The sequence below is a fragment of the Gadus morhua genome, chromosome 4 (assembly GCF_902167405.1).
Source record: "Gadus morhua chromosome 4, gadMor3.0, whole genome shotgun sequence".
In the NCBI taxonomy this organism is placed as follows: domain Eukaryota; kingdom Metazoa; phylum Chordata; class Actinopteri; order Gadiformes; family Gadidae; genus Gadus; species Gadus morhua.
Window position 1 is genome coordinate 33246955 of NC_044051.1, and position 17070 is coordinate 33264024.

Below are 17070 nucleotides of genomic sequence, written 5' to 3' on the forward strand. Positions count from 1 at the left end.
AGGTTAAGCCACTAAAGTCAGTAGCCTAGTGCTACCCATGCTTACACGAACGTGAAGCTTTACCTCAAACTTAAAAACGTATCTGTTGCTAGGTTACGGGGACGCTGGCGACACTGACGCCGCTCCGTCTGCCTTGTTTTTATTTACGTTTTTTCAAGTTTTCGCAATTTAATCTATTTTATTTTTATGACAAAGTTTGACATACGTTTTAACTTCGTTTTGGCCTTCTTTTGTCACAATTTTTTCTTGCACTTTACCGCATCCTGAGCTTGATTTTGGATATCCAACGCCTCGGTCGATCTGAAGCTGGTTGCCTGTGCTCCACCGCTGCTGTTGTTGGGCTACTCGATGTCTCTCTCCCTCTCCTTCATCCTGTCGGCGGATTTGACGCTGACCAGCAGCTAGGTTAGTCGGTTGACTATTAACTAGCCCTCCCTGGGAGATTGAGGCTTTGCGCTGTGCTTTGCCTGAGCTACTGTAGCCTACGGGATATATCTATGGGATATATCTACACCGCGGAGCAGCTCCAACAGCTTGCCTCCTATGCCATCAGTTCCATCGATGAAGATGTACTCCAGCTTTGCCAGGTTACGGGGATCCGTCGGAGGAAGCGCTACATACACAGAGGGTCTCGTCGCTCCTTCAAGATCTACAATCGAGCAACGGAGGATGCCATACCGACTATCCAGTCTCGGCGCGGCTCTCCTGGACGATCCTCTCCTGTAGGCAACTCTGCACCCCGCAAGGAAGTCCTCCATCAACACTTCACAGGCCGGAATGATCTCTCCCTGGCTCGTTGTTCGTGGGATCCGAGGTTCCCCTGCCATGTAGGCCTATCCATCACCCCGCACCGAACCCAAACACCTGTCAGCTCTGCTCGTCCGAGATTGCGGATCCGTAGCGGTGGGGTGAATCCCCTGAACATCCGCCCTCTGGAATACTGCCGTCACCCCCAGACTGTGATTCACTCCACAGTAAAAGCCGCCCTGGTCAACAGCAGGTCTGTGTCGAACAAAACTTTCGTTTTAAATGACTTTTTCTCTCGTCACAATCTGGACTTCCTATTTTTAACCGAGACTTGGATAGGCGCTGGAGTTGGTCAGTCTTCTGTTTTCAGCGAACTTTGCCCCACCAACTGCTCGTTTATTAGCACGCCAAGGTGCGTTGGAAGAGGAGGCGGAGTAGCTTTCGTTTTCAAGAATGATTTTAAAGTACGGACACTCTCTGTAGGCAGTTTTTCCACTTTCGAACTGCAATGCATAATTGTAGAATCTGCCACGTCCCCACTGGCTTGTGTTCTGATCTATAGACCCCCTAAGCCTGACAAAGACTTTATAACAGAATTCTCTGACTTTCTGGTCATTGTACCAATGACACAAAATGGTACAATGACCCATTTTGTGTCATTGTACGATCGTCTGCTCATACTTGGTGACTTTAATATCCATGTCTGCTGTCCAGACAGACCCATGGTCAACGAATTCTGTGGTTTAATAGATGCCTTTGGTCTCACTCAACATATAAACAAAGCTACACATTTACTGGGACATACACTTGACCTTATTTTATCATATGGTTTTTCTGTTGATAATATTGTAATTGAGGATGCCACTTTCTCTGATCACAGACCTATTATGTTTGATGTTACCCTCTCCAATCATCTGCCAGCTACTAGAGCTCAAGGCCATTACTCTCGCCATATAAACTCTCTTACTGCAGGCCAGTTTTCTGATAGCTTTCTCAGTCAAACTGTTGCTTCTACCATTGCAACAGCAGCATCATCCTCTTCCAGCCCAGATGAATTAGTCAGCCTTTTCCACTCTTCCTGCTCCTCCATACATGACTCTGTAGCTCCTCTCACATACATCCGCCCCAAACTAAAATCTCGATATAGGTTGGATGAGGCCACCCTCTCTCAGGCAGGCCTGTCGTAAAGCCGAAAGAAAATGGAAAAAGGATCACCTTACTGTCTCCTTTGAATTTTTTAAAACTGCTTTAGCTGCTTTCCAGGCTGCAGCAAAAAAAGCCAGGGCAAAGCACCTCTCTGATTTGATCAGTAAACACTCAAACAGACCAAACATTTTATTTAGCACTATTAACTCTGTTATCAACCCTGTTAACTCCCCAGCTGCTGATGTATCTACTGCTACCTGTGAGGAATTCCTTAAGTTTTTCATTAACAAAATGGAGAACATCAGATCACTGTTTACCCCCTCCCCCTCCCCATCACCCACTCCACCTGATTACTTTGGTACACCAGTTATTTTTAACCAATTTCAGCCCATTTCTCTCTCTGACCTGCGGGAATTAGTATTGCACATGAAACCCACTGCATTCCCCCATGATGCCATTCCCTCCTCTATCATTAAGGATGTTTTTGATGCAGTTGGCCCTTCAATTCAAATAATTCTAAATTCATGCCTTACATCTGGCACTGTCCCCTCATGTTTTAAACATGTGGTTGTCCAACCCCTGTTAAAGAAACACAACCTTAATGCTAAATGCCTGAATAATTACCGTCCCATCTCTAAGCTTCCTTTTATCTCCAAAGTCCTAGAAAAAGCTGTTCTGTCTCAGTTGACTCCCTTTCTGACCTCCCACAACATACTTGAACCTCTTCAATCAGGTTTTAGATCCCTTCACAGCACCGAAACAGCCCTGCTCAAAGTAACCAATGATCTCCTCCTCACTCTGGACTCTGGTGATAATGCCATCTTAATACTACTTGACCTCAGTGCTGCTTTTGATACTGTAGATCACAACATCCTCCTCACCCGCCTGGACCAGCAGGTGGGCATTAGGGAGACTGCACTTCTCTGGTTCAGCTCTTACCTTAAACATAGGACTTTCTCTTTCTCTATTGGTCAGTTCTCGTCATCATCCGCCCCTGTCTCATATGGGGTCCCCCAGGGGTCCATCCTGGGTCCCATGCTCTTCAGCCTGTATATGCTCCCACTGGGTGACATTATTAGAAAGCATAAAATCTCTTTTCACCTCTATGCCGATGATTCGCAGCTGTACTTGCCCTTAAAATCTAGGGACTCCATCCAATCTCTCCTGGTCTGTCTTGAAGACATCAGAAACTGGATGGCTAACAACTTCCTCCTGCTAAATGGTGACAAGACTGAAGTCATAATTTTTGGTCCCTCCAAGGCAAGACACACTGCACTGTCAAACTTAGGTCACCTCACGCCTCTTGTCAAACCCCATGCCAGAAACCTTGGTGTCATCCTCGACTCTGAACTCTGTCTTGACAAACAGATCAGCACTGTAGTCAAAAATAGTTTTTACCAGCTCAGAGTGATCTCCCGCCTCAAATCCTTCCTATCCCACACGACCTCGAGATAGTTATCCATGCCTTTATTACATCACGGCTGGATTATTGCAATTCCCTCTACCTTGGCCTCCCCCAATCCTCACTCAGACGTCTGCAGCTGGTCCAAAATGCAGCTGCGCGTCTTTTAACTGGCACCAGGAGGCACGAGCACATCACACCCATGCTGGCCTCCTTGCACTGGCTCCCAGTTATTTTTAGGATCCAATTTAAAATTGTTTTATTTGTTTATAAGGCACTCAATGGGCTGGCCCCGGCCTATATCACTGAGCTTGTTCAGCCCCACTCTGCCCAAAGGTCCCTCAGATCCTCTAACAAAGGGCTTCTGTATGTGCCACACTCACGGCTCAAGCAGAGAGGTGATAGAGCCTTTGCCATTGCTGCTCCACGTCTGTGGAACCAGCTCCCCCTGGATATTAGATCCGCCCCCTCCATTTCTGCCTTCAAATCTAGGCTAAAAACCCACCTCTACTCCCTGGCCTTCCTTGCCCCTTGACCTTTTAGCCTACCTCCTGTTCATGTCTGTGTGGTAGGCCCTGGAAATGAATGTTCCCCCTTTGTATTATTATGACCTCTATGTATTGTTGTGTTGTTGTATTTTATTCACTTTTTATCTTTATTTATTATTGTTATTATTGTTATTTTTAATTATCATTATTATTTTTATTATTTTTTATCTTATTGTACAGCACTTTGGTCAGTGTATGCTGTGTGTAAATGTGCTCTATAAATAAAACTTACTTACTTACTATCTAAGTAGCTTGCAGTTGTCACCCTACCACTCCAAATGTAAAACTGACGTTTACAAATATGCAACAATGGTCAGAAAAGTACTTGTGTTTTTTAATTTATATTTACCATTCAATATTGCAATCGCTGCTGGCAGTCCCATTGAAGAACACGGCAGCGCGGCCTGTTTTTGAACTATACAGGGTTACATGAACCACGTGACCACCCTGCCGGCGAGATCAGAGAGTGTCGCGACTCTTCTCTCGCATGGCTCTGGCACAAGCCCCCAGGAACAGTGCATACTTCCGCAACCCACCAGTGCTCAGCGGCCAAGCCTGGTATTGCAGCTGTTTAAGCGGGCTGTGGACAGGTCCCTCAAATCATTGGGACCCAGAAGTAGATATCTCCGTTCACTCCAATACAAGTGGGGAACAGGAATGTGTCTCCGAAAAAAAAAAATGGATATCAATCAAAGGCTCACAATTACCTTCATGCCATGTCCAAAAAAAAATTACGTTTTTTCTTTTCAAAACGCCACCTCAAGCGTTTTATTAGCCGTTATCTCGCTGGGGAAGAGGGGTGTGCAGCTGAAAGGAGTCGTAGTGAAACAAATGGCATCCGGGAGGGCCTAGTTCAGTGCTCCGTTAACGTGTCCGATTTTTGGACTGGTTCATCTGCTGCTCAATAACTCTCACGGTCCTCTGCTTGCGATCATTGTGATGCATCATGTATTGATCCATTTATTCAAAAGATCCAAAGACAAAGAACAGGTGCATTACGGTATCATTTTATATTGTTGTTGGACCGGAGTGGGGGGATGGGCACGCGTGCGTTCTATATTTCTGCATCCGGTTAGTCACGGACTAGGCCACGTGTCTTGGCCCCATAACACCGAAGCTAATCGCTCCTGTATGTAACCCTGCGCCACTGAGCAGTTTGTATAGGAATGAATGGGCGGACATTTTCCAGTCCGTGGTCCATCCTTTATTATGTCCATGCTCTGGCAGCATCTTTAGACGGATGAGGATGCCGGAGCCAATACGTCATAGGGCACGCCTACTGGATACAAACGCAGCGCGGGAGTCAGATGAGGTCAGGAACATATGGCCGTCCCGTTGCTAGAACACGGCAGCGCCAAACATTTCACTGACGAGTGACGACTGCTTCCTCAACTTGGGCCAATACAGAGCTGGACTTGCTCAACGTCTGAAAATCAAGTCAGGATCAGTACCAACTCTCCTCGGCTCAGCTACAAACCTCGAAAAAGTAAGTTAACTAACGCCATATCATTGTGTTGCTTTACTGTATATGGTTACCTTGTTAGCATTATAATGCTTCTTTAGCATTAGCGCTACAGCTAACAGCCAAGTTACTGTCGCTAATGTTACGGTAGATAGTATCAGTTATGTGTGTAAATAAATACCATGGACCTATTATAGAGAAAGGACAGTGGACTAATACATGGCCGCCCATTCATTCCTATACTTGCACACATTGTAAGTCGAGTGTGCATCTCAGCAAGCATGGGGCATCACACGAGAATGGGCACAATTCAACAAAGGGGCTACAGGCACTTATCTCTACTGCTTGGGTACCAAGGGAATGCAATGTTTAACAATGTCTGCTCATACTACAACAAACGAATACAACTGTATTCTACCGGCCACTGGACCGCAGTAGTTCTAGCGTTTTACTGATGAGGAGATTGACCTGTTAAACTCATCCTAAATACATATGGTGCGTTCCAGGTAACCCGTGTTTTCGCCCCCTTATACCCTCTTGTACCTCTTGTACTTATTAACGGGCAAAAAAGTGTACCTAAAACGCACTATTATAGGCATGTTTTCCCCTTCACACCTGATTCAAATCAAAGGGTTATTAGCCGATTTCGGCAGAGCTTGATGTCATGGTATTGGGTTGTTGAGATGAACTATAAAATATGTAAACAAATCAAGGATGTAATATCATTTCATAGAGCTCATTTTAAGTATTAGGCTAATGTAATTCACTAAACATGCTTCTCTTGTATCTTCTTACAACTTGCACCTGGATTACATACAAGGTAAAAAAATTTAGTACTGATTTTTCTTTGATCTCTCTACGCAGGCCAGCTCATCAAGTGCTTACATTCAGCAGCTTCTCTCAAGGGATGTTGCCTGCCAGACAGAAAACCTGGAAACGTATATTTGTAGGCACAAAGCTGTCCTTAAAGTCTATGCAGCCCCATTTTAAAAGTGAAGGTGTGTACATTACTCATTGAGTATTTTTTTTCTTTGATTTGGTAGATTCTAGGCAGCATAAATTCTAGGCTGATGCTAGATTCTAACTAGGGATGGGCATAATTAATCGATGCTCGATAATTGATCGTTAAGAAATGCGTCGATCAACTTATATTGTTATCGATCAAAAGGACGGAGAAATAACAAATCTAACCACCAGGGCGCGATGTTTTATTATTTCTAAGGACAAAAACGTAACAGCCAAATGAGCGGCAGTTGACTTGTGACGCAGCTCATTTGGAAACTTGCCAGCAAAGCAAGATTAGCCTAAACATGAAGCGGTCCAAGCGAAGTGTTGCGTGGGACCACTTCGATTTAAAAAACGGAGACGTTCACTGTACACACTGTGATGCCGTGTACAAGTATAATTCCGCGACGACTACTATGATGTATCACTTGAAAAACGCACATCCGACCTTGTTGGCCGGCAGTTCATCCTCCTCTCAACCTACCATCACCTCGGTCCTAGCTAGGAGGAGCTGCGACTCACAGCGGGCAGATAAAATTACTAAAGGAATCTGCAAGTTCATTCAGACAGACATGCTGCCTATAAGTGTAGTTGAAGGCAAAGGTTTTGGGAATCTGATGGATATAATGGAACCAGCCTATCACATTCCATCACGGCGCACAGTCACCAGACTCATTGAAACGCAGTATGGAGAAAGAAAAGAGGAGTTGTTTAAAAAGTTGGCCAAAGCTGAGAGTGTTGCTCTCACGACAGACTGCTGGACAGCTTTAACAGCTGAGAGCTATATTACCATCACTTGCCACTACATCGGCGATGACTGGGAAATGAACTCGGCTGTCCTGTTAACAGAAAGCCTGCCAGGCCGTCACACAGCCGACTGTCTCGCGGAGAAATTGAATGGGGCTGTGGAGCAATGGGGAATTGAAGGCCGAGTAATCGCCTGCGTACATGATAACGCGGCCAATATAGTCGCTGCTAACCGTCCAACCAGAGTCAGCTGGGTTTCCGTTGCCTGCTTTGCCCACACCCTCCAGCTGGCCATAAATGACGGCTTTGCACTTTACCTGAATCGGGTAATCTCCGCGGCTGGCAAACTGGTTGGTCACTTTAACCACAGCACAGTTGCCAGCAAAACTCTGCAAAAAAAACAAGAACAAATGGCCCTCCCAAGCCACCGGCTTATTCAATCATGTAAAACACGTTGGAACTCGGTCTGTGAAATGTTCGATCGGCTGGTGGAGCAACGGTGGGCTGTTGCTGCTGTCCTGTCGGACCGCACCGTGACCAAGCTCCAGGACGCCAGAATCCTGGAGCTGAAAGATGAGCATTGGCGGCTGATGGAGGAAATGCAGCCTGTGCTGAGAGCACTAAAGTGTGCCACCACCGTCATGTCTGCGGAGAAGGACGTCTCCATCTCCAACACTTATCCCATCACCTTCGGACTCATCAATGCCCATCTGATGCGCAAAGAAGGAGACGGGCCCAAGGTTATCGAGTTCAAAACTAAAGTGTGGTCGTCCCTCAGCACCCGAATGAATGTAAGCTACATTTAGTTAAGTTTCAATATGCCCAATAGCAAAAATGTTACAAGTAATAAGAATTACAACATAGCCTATACTTACATGCCTCTTATTGGATAGCCTAGATACGTTTTCCATTTAGCATTATAGATGCACAATTATTTCTGATTATTGATTTCCCCGCATCATTTATTTTCAGGTTCAGTCTGCTGAATTTGTATCATCGGCCCCCATGCTTTCAGCAATGCTGGACCCTCGTCACAAGCACCTGAGCTTTCTGACACCTGCACAGACAGTAGTTGCTAATGCGAAATTAGTTGAACTGGGAGAGGCAGTGGAGACAGGCCAGGAGGCTATCGAGCAGGCTGGGGGGCACGCGGACGAAGGGAGCGCAAACACTGGAGCGGCCGCAGCCGCCACACAGGCATCCGCTATGGCACTTCTCCTCGGGGAGCAGTACTCCATTATACTGGACACTGGCATTGACACAGAGGTTAATAACTTTCTGAAGGATACCCCCCCACCCCTGGATTGCAACCCTGCCGACTGGTGGAAAGTGAATGGGAGGAGGTTCCCCAGGCTGTCAAAGTTAGCGCGACAGTACCTTTGCATCCCCGCAACTTCGGTCCCGTCAGAGCGGGTGTTTTCTGCTGCTGGACTGACAGTAACAAGGCTGCGTTCGCGGCTTACCCCCGAGCATGTTAACATGCTTATATTTCTAAATAAAAATATGTAGGCTGGAGTTAGACAGTAGGGACAGTCACCACCGAACGTGAGTCGCTCTTTTTGTTTTAATGTGTCGTCTCTCGCTCCGCTTTTCTTTCGGCTTGGTGCCTCTCGGAGTCGTTATTTTGTCGAAACTGTGAAATCTTAGCCTTGTATGTTCAATAAGGTATTGCTTTTAGATAGTAGTTCATTTAATTGTTTGTAAATGGGTGGCGTGGCTCATCTTTTTGTTGCAAGCCTTTGCCATTGTTCGGACTTTACGAGCGCCGCATCTATAACCTATAATGCCTGTATTTATTATTTTAAAACTGTTAAACATGTAGGTCTTCAAGTTAACTATTGTATTCATTTTGGCCCATACATTATTGTTGAAATAAAGATTTAATTGATAAAAACATTTTGTATTTTTACCAACGGGAATTTCAATATAGCCTATAGAAAAAAGTTAATGATTAATCGATAGTTGATCGATAACTCTAGCGATGCTCGATCAAGGAAATTTCTTCAAATGCCCATCCCTAATTCTAACTGCGCTAAAAAGCCTGGTCCTCTTTGGAAAAGCATCATGACCAGCGCCCTGCTAAAACACGAGTCAAACTTGGGAGTTGCATTTCAAAGATGGAATCAGTCAAGAGCCCAGAATGGTTTCAAGACAGATGCCACATGAGCTGGTTTATCATTCTCAAACATCAATGAATTCGTAATGCATGAATGTTAGCTGATCAGCTTAGAGGGAAGGAGACGTTGTTGCTTTTTAGTGTCGAAATAGAATTGCGCTTCGCATGTCATGTTGTGATCAGATCATTTTGCGCTGGTGTTCGTTGAGTGTCCTTAACCTGGCCAACCACTTGAGCTTTGAGTCTAGGGAGGAGGGTGCTGGAGGAGACGTCCCTCTCCAAAACTGTGAATCTTTGTCAGCAGTACCCATTTTAAACCCTCTGTGTCAATGTTGCATACATTTAAAGAGTTTCTTTCCCGTGTACAAATACACAATGCCTCCCTTTATGCAAATAATGTATCAAAACAATTGATTTTTCCTTTTTTTCTCCGTCTGCAGAAGACTGCGATGCCTTTGGAGACCATAGCACTCAGTGTTGCGCCACCTCAGAGATTCTTGGTGTGGACGCCCCTGGCTCCTCCCACATGTTTAGTCGCAGCGAGGAGCTGAAGATTCTGAGCGTCTACGGAAAAGGGGAGGGCCCACTGGAGGAGGACGGCCATGACACCCTCTTCACCGCGTCAGAAGTGGAGGCCCTGAACTCGCTGCCTGCAGACAACAGCGTGGCCAAGAGCCTGGAGCGCGGCGAGCGGCTGGTCTGCCACGAGGAGCTGAGTGTGCAGGTTGGAAATCATCTTCTCATTCACCATCCAAAAGAGAGGCTTCCACTGTTACAACTCTAAAACAAACCAATAGAAAGCTCACACCTTTTATGATTCAGTAAACGTTTTACACCGCCAAATATGCCCGTCTTATGCCCAACTTTTCCCCTGTGTGATCCGCGCGTTTACACTGAGCGAGGTAATTTACAGGCTTTATTTCGCACCCCTATTAACCCTCTCTGACCCTACACATATTGGCGGTTTCATTTTGATGTAAATGCGATAAGACAGCCTTGCGGTTCGAGGGGCGAGGCTTGGGTAGAGGTGTTGCTGAATTGTCTCTACAACAGAGACGATAAAGCGATATCAATATGAATAGTTGTAACTGGAGAGACGGTGAAATCCGCAAGCTGCTGACCATCATGGGAGAGAAGGTGATGCAGTCGCATTTAAAGAAGACGAAAGATGGTCGATCTAAGAGAAAGTACCAGACAAACTTTCTTTACAATGCTTCGTCAGCAAAGTGGTTTGAAAAAAATAATAAAATTCGGCATTTTTGCACTTGTAAATAGTTAATCGCGTTTTATCCTACACTCAGATTTGAACTCATTCTTGCATGCGAGTGTCTTGAATTAAAAATATGTTAATATTTATTTGCAATTCATTGTAAAGAGTCCTACACTCGGTGTGTAGCCCCGCCTTCTCCGGTGAACCAAGAAAGTCAGCTCAGAGACGAAGGCAACTTTATTTATGTAGCACTTTTCATACACAAGGCAGACTCATTTATTCACGTATAAACATTGTCATACAATAAAATAACTGATAAGTAAAAGAAAACATAACAAAGTTAAAAAGGCATTTTAGTATTAAAATAGAAAATAAAGGCAAAGTTAAAAAAGCTTTTTAGAAAGTTCAATGTATTTAAGATTTAGCAGAAAGCTAAAGCAAACATAAAAGTCTTCAAGGGAGATTTGACCCCCTCGGTTGTACACGGGCAAGACATTGAAATTGCAGGGCGTGCCAAGCCGCGACCGAACCAGCTTGGCAGTGTGAAAAGGCATAATGTGTCGTTAGTGGGGATTGACAACTAATCTGTGAAAATGAAAGAATATGTCTTGTGTGTGTTTCCTTCTTCATGTGGAATGCAGCAGACCCCAGACACCATTTCAATAAAGGTTGAAGAGGATATTGGTGGAGGCTTGCCCGCCACAGGTTAGTAATACACATTGCATCTATGCAAGCAAACGACCTCGATCGACTGAGAATGTACTTGATTCTGCCTGCGCTAAAAAGCTTGGTCCTCTTTTGAAAAGCATCATGACAAGCGCCCTTCTAAAACACGAGTCAAACTTGGGAGTTGCATTTCAAAGATGGAATCAGTCAAGAGCCCAGAATGGTTTCAAGACAGATGCCACATGAGCTTGTTTATCATTCTCAAACATCACTGAATTCATAATGTATGAATGCTGGCTGATCAGCTTAGAGGGAAGGACACGTTGTTGCTTTTTAGTGTCGAAATAGAATTATTGCGCTTGCCTGACATGTCATGTTGTGATCAGATCACTTTGCGCTGGTGTTCGTTGAGTGTCCTTAACCTGGCCAACAACTTGAGCTTTGAGTCTAGGGAGGAGGGTGCTGGAGGAGACGGCCCTCTCCAAAACTGTGAATCTTTGTCAGCAGTACACATTTTAAACCCTCTGTGTCAATGTTGCGTACATTTAAAGAGTTGCTTTCACGTGTACAAATACACAATGCCTCCCTTTATGCAAAATGTAAATGTAAATATACTTTTTCCCTCCCTCTGCAAAAGACTGCGATGCCTTTGGAGACCGTAGCACTCAGCGCGGCGCCACCTCAGAGAGTCTGGGTGAGGACGCCCCTGGCTCCTCCCACATGTCCAGTCACAGCGAGGAACTGAAGATTCTGAGCGTCTACGGAAAAGGGGAGGGCCCTTTGGCGACGGACGGCCATGACACCCTCTTCACAGCGTCAGAAGTGGAGGCCCTGAACTCGCTGTCTGCGGACCACAGCGTGGCCAAGAGCCTGGAGCGCGGCGAGCGGCTGGTCTGCCACGAGGAGCTGAGTGTCCAGGTTGGAAATCGTCTTCTTATTCACCATCCAAACGAGAGGCTTCCCTTTGTTACAACTCTAGCACACACCCTTAGAAAGCACACACCTCTATGATTTAATGAGTCATACGTGTAGCCTGGCTATTTCCAGACTCGTTGGTCTAGGGAAGCTGCTGTCATTTTCTTCAGCACAAGAGGCTTGATCAACTTGTTCAGCTGTCTCTGTACGCAAATGGCTGCTTGCCGTTGCACGTTAAAATTGTACCGGGGGCGAAAATTGTACCTGCCTACGTCATCGTTTGTTTACATCCTGACAACCTGACAACCTGCCCGGCAACAGACGACGCGATGCAGAAAACATGTTTCCAAACGACGAAATAACATAATACAGATAGCGGATCGCTATCTGTAGTATGATAGATAGCGATAACACTTGTTTTTACTTTATATTTGTATTGTATTTAATTGTTTAATCGAAACAATAAAAAAAATTGCACGCAAAACGGGCGATCGCGTCAAATGACGCGGCAAATCACGTAGGAAGGTTCTTGAACATTCTAGACTATGAAACCTGCTTAAAACACTCAGTTTACTAGCTAAATTCGATTAAACATTTAAATACAAATATAAAGTAAAAACAAGTGTTATCTAGCGATCCGTTATCTGTATTATGTTTCAAGAACCCTACTACGTCATTTGACGCGATCGCCCGTTTCGCGGGCAAAACATTTGTCATTTGACGCGATCGCCCGTTTCGCGGGCAATTTTTTTTATTGTTTCGATTAAACAATTAAATACAATACAAATATAAAGTAAAAACAATTGTTATCGCTATCTATCATAATACAGATAGCGATCCGCTATCTGTATTATGTTATTTTGTCGTTTGGAAACATGTTTTCTGCATCGCGTCGTCTGTTGCCGGGCAGGTTGTCAGGATGTAAACAAACGATGGTGTAGGCCAGTACAATTTTTGCCACCGGTACAATGTTAACGTGACACCGTCGCTTCCCTGTTGTCATTGTGTTAATACAGCCAATAGGGCGCCAGGGGGAAAAGCCAACTAGTTGATTGGCGCTGTCGCACCAAAATTGTACCGGGGTGAAAATTGTTCCACCTACGTAATTCGCGTTCTAAACATTACGTCATCGTTCGACACGATTGTCCGTTGCTTGGCAGGTTTCAAAAAACATTCGCGCTCATGTTGCCAAAGAAGAAATAACATAATACAAACACTTTTTTTTACTTTATATTTGTATTGTATTGAGTGTTTTAAAGTGTATCATAGTTTAGCTAGCTTGTGTTAATACACTCAGTTTACTAGCTAAATGCCATTAAACAATTAAATACAATGCAATTATAAAGTAAGCAACGCTAATAAATGTCATTTGTAAAATAAGTGTTATCTGCTTAATGTTATTTCGTCTTGTGACGCTCAATGAATGAGCGCGAATGTTTGTGAATATTCATGAACCTTCCTACGTCATTGTTACAATACAATCTTGGTCTCAAAAAACAGTCTCAGCTTCTCCAAAAACGTATCGGAAGCAGAAAGATAAGAATTGCTCTTCTCCTGACCCTTATGAAGGGCGAATTCAAATCGCCGTCAGAACAGGTTGGGGGAACCCAGTCTATCGTAAGGGGGGATTAACAACTATTCTGTGGAAATGAAAATGTGTTTCCTTCTTTATGTGGAAAGCCGGAGACCCCAGACACCATTTCAATCAAGGTTGAAGAGGATATTGGTGGAGGCCTGCCCGCTGTAGGTTAGTAATAAACATTGCATCCATGCAAGCAAACTGACCTACCACCTGAGAATGTACTCGATTCTAACTGCGCTGGTCCTCTTTTGAAAAGCATCATGACCGGCACCCTGCTAAAACACAAGGACTACTATACAGTTTTATAGTAGAATGATTTACATCTTCTTCATGGCAGATGTCAGGAATGCTGAATCCGCTCTGATTCCCAGTATAACTACAGTATTGGTAAAGCAGGTGATCGGAAACCACAGATGAACAGGGTTGTGTCTTTATGACCTCCCCACATCCTTAAAAGGCGGAAACGTAGCGGTGCCTTCTCAGCTGACGCCTTTGACCCTTGACCCCCCCCAAGGGGAACAAGGAAAATGCATAATAAACAAAAAGACGTTAGAAAGAAAGAATGTCAAAATATACTTCTTCCAATACACCAGTGTGTAAAAGTACATGCTGTATCCCTTTGTGCAAATAATTAATTAATGCCATTACTTTCTCTCTTTGTTTCCTCTCTGAAGAAGACGTCAATGACATCAGAGACTGCAGCACGCAGCGCGACGCCACCTCGGAGAGTCTGGGTGTGGACGCCCCTGGCTCCTCCCACATGTCAAGTCACAGCAGGGAGCTGCGGATCCTGAGCGTTTACGGACAAGGGGAGGGCCCACTGGCGGTGGATGGTTGGTGGAAGGTTTCTCCCAACAATGCCAATATGATCGTACACATGAGGACCCGACCAGACGAGAAGCCGTACGGGTGTGACCAATGCACGAAGAGCTTCAGTCAGAAAGGCAACCTGAAAATCCACATGAGTACGCACTCCGGGGAGAAGCCCTACAGCTGTGACCAATGCGCAAAGCACTACAGTCATAGCTACACCCTCAAGATGCACATGAGGACCCACACCAGCGAGAAACCCCACAGGTGTGACCAATGCAGGAAGCGCTTCAGTCTAAGTGAACACCTGAAGGGCCACATGAAGACTCACACCGGGGAGAAACCCTACAGCTGTGACCATTGCAAAAAGCGCTTCGCTCGGCATGGCGACCTGAACGTCCACATGAGGACTCACTCCGGCGAGAAGCCCTACAAGTGTGACCAATGCACGAAGCGCTTCAGTCGGACAAGCAGCCTGAAGACCCACATGAGGACTCACTCCGGCGAGAAGCCCTACAGGTGTGACCAATGCCCGAAGCGCTTCAGTCAAACAAGCCACCTGAAGCGCCACATGATGACTCACTCCGGCGAGATGCCCTACAAGTGTGACCAATGCATGAAGCGCTTCAGTCGGACAAGCAGCCTGAAGACCCACATGAGGACTCACTCCGGCGAGAAGCCCTACAGGTGTGACCAATGCCCGAAGTGCTTCAGTCTGAAAGACCACCTGAAGACCCACATGAGAACTCACTCCGGCGAGAAGCCCTACAAGTGTGACCAATGCACGAAGCGCTTCAGTCATGGCTGCAACCTGAAGAACCACCTGAGGACTCACTCTGGCGAGATGCCCTACAAGTGTGACCAATGCACGAAGGGCTTCAGTCGGACGAGCAACCTGAAGAACCACATGAGGACTCACTCCGGCGAGAAGCCCTACAGGTGTGACCAATGCACGAAGTGCTTCAGTGTGAAAGGCAGCCTGAAGATCCACCTGAGGACTCACTCTGGGGAGAAGCCCTACAAGTGTGACCAATGCACGATGCGCTTCAATGTGAAAGGCAACCTGAAGATACACATGAGAACTCACACCGGCGAGAAGCCCTACAGGGGTGACCAATGCACGAAGGGCTTCATTGTGAAAGGCACCCTGAAGACAACATGAGGACTCACTCCGGGGAGAAGCCCTACAAGTGTGACCAATGCACGAAGTGCTTCAGTCATGGTCACGGCCTGAAATACCACATAATGACTCACTCCGGCGAGAATGCCTACAGGTGCGACCAATGCATGAAGTGCTTCAGTCAGAAAGGCCATCTGAAGATCCACATGAGGACTCACTCTGGGGAGAAGCCCTGCGTGTGTCTGCAGTACAACGCCAGCTACAGCGACCCAAGCGATTTGCGAGTGCACATGCTCAAGCACAGTTTGGCACGGGGTAACGGGACGCTTTGATTGAGACCTCTGTTTGGTATTGGTTGAAATTACTGCTTTTAGTTTTTATTGTCATCACGATTAAACGCTTTCAACTTTTGATTCGGTTTCTGTTTTTATTAATAATCGATGTCTGTGTTGAATAACTTATTTCTAGGACACTTCTGACAGCAGAATATTTGATTTAATGTAGAGCTTGATCAGGGGAAGATACAGGCAGCAAAGTTACCAAGCATACATTCAATGAGACGATGGGTGTACATGATTCTTATGGTAAAACGTGCACATAGTGGGTAAATACAAAGGAAACAAAGGTCAGGGGGAGGGGCTTTGTGGAGTTTAGGATTGGCCAGAGGAGAGACCAAGTTAAATTGCAATTCACAATATGGGTGAAGTGGACATGGCTGCAAGACAGTTAAAGGAATCTACGCAACAAAGTCTGGATTGGCCTCGGTATCAAACTTGGTGCCCACAGTTGCAAATGCAAACTATCTTAACACCTTTCAATTAGAGAGGGCGGGAGGTATCTCTAGGTCCATGGAGAATGGATAGAATTTCATTGATATTGATTCATTATTCAAACAGGGTTCATATTTGTATATTAAAGTTATGCTTGACATTGCCACAACATTGTCATTACAGTTATCTTTGTTATTACAAAAAGCCTGCAAAGTTCACTTGTGAAATAGACTGCTATTGAACCCCACATTATACATGATTGTGTTCTTTCCACTGACCTTTCCATTCTGTGTGCTTAATGCTTACTACCTTGGATGGATTGTATCATAATAGGCGATAATGGTTGAAGATGATCCATTTTAAAAGGTCCCTGGTTAAATGTCTAGATCTCAGCGATGCTCAGTTTAGGCCGGTCCTCCCTCTAGAATGCAGCATTATTCTAACGGGACAAAGTCAGAAGATTCCTAGCATTGGTCCCCCTTCACTCCCTGTTTGCAGCGGCGGCTGGTGATCCAATTCATGGGTGGGGTGCAGTAATGGACGGGGGTCCTCCCCAAGAAAATATAGAATTGGATCTGGGATGCCCACTAGCTAAAAATGTATTCTGATTCATAGTCTACATCCTGACTTTCAGGGCCTGGATAAGCTTAAACTGCTTTCACTTTCATTCCACTAGCCATTGCTATTTGACTCATGGTTCTTTACTCCGATTTTGAGGCATATCATGATCAATGTCCTATAGTGTTTTACCCGAGTTTCAAGGTCTATTTCAAATGCACTTTGGGACCGTTGTATCATTTTTTTTTTAAATACTACATACCGAA

General features: G+C 45.3%; 1 protein-coding gene across 1 annotated transcript; it reads left to right on the forward strand.

Annotated features, from left to right (window-relative positions):
• The first annotated feature begins 14280 nt into the window (after nt 1-14280).
• LOC115542329 (zinc finger protein 664-like) lies at nt 14281-15887 on the forward strand. Its single transcript, XM_030354575.1, is given in 2 exon segments — nt 14281-15507; nt 15510-15887. Coding segments are annotated over 2 exon segments (1500 nt in total). The 5' UTR covers nt 14281-14306; the 3' UTR covers nt 15809-15887.
• The last annotated feature ends 1183 nt before the right edge of the window (nt 15888-17070 follow it).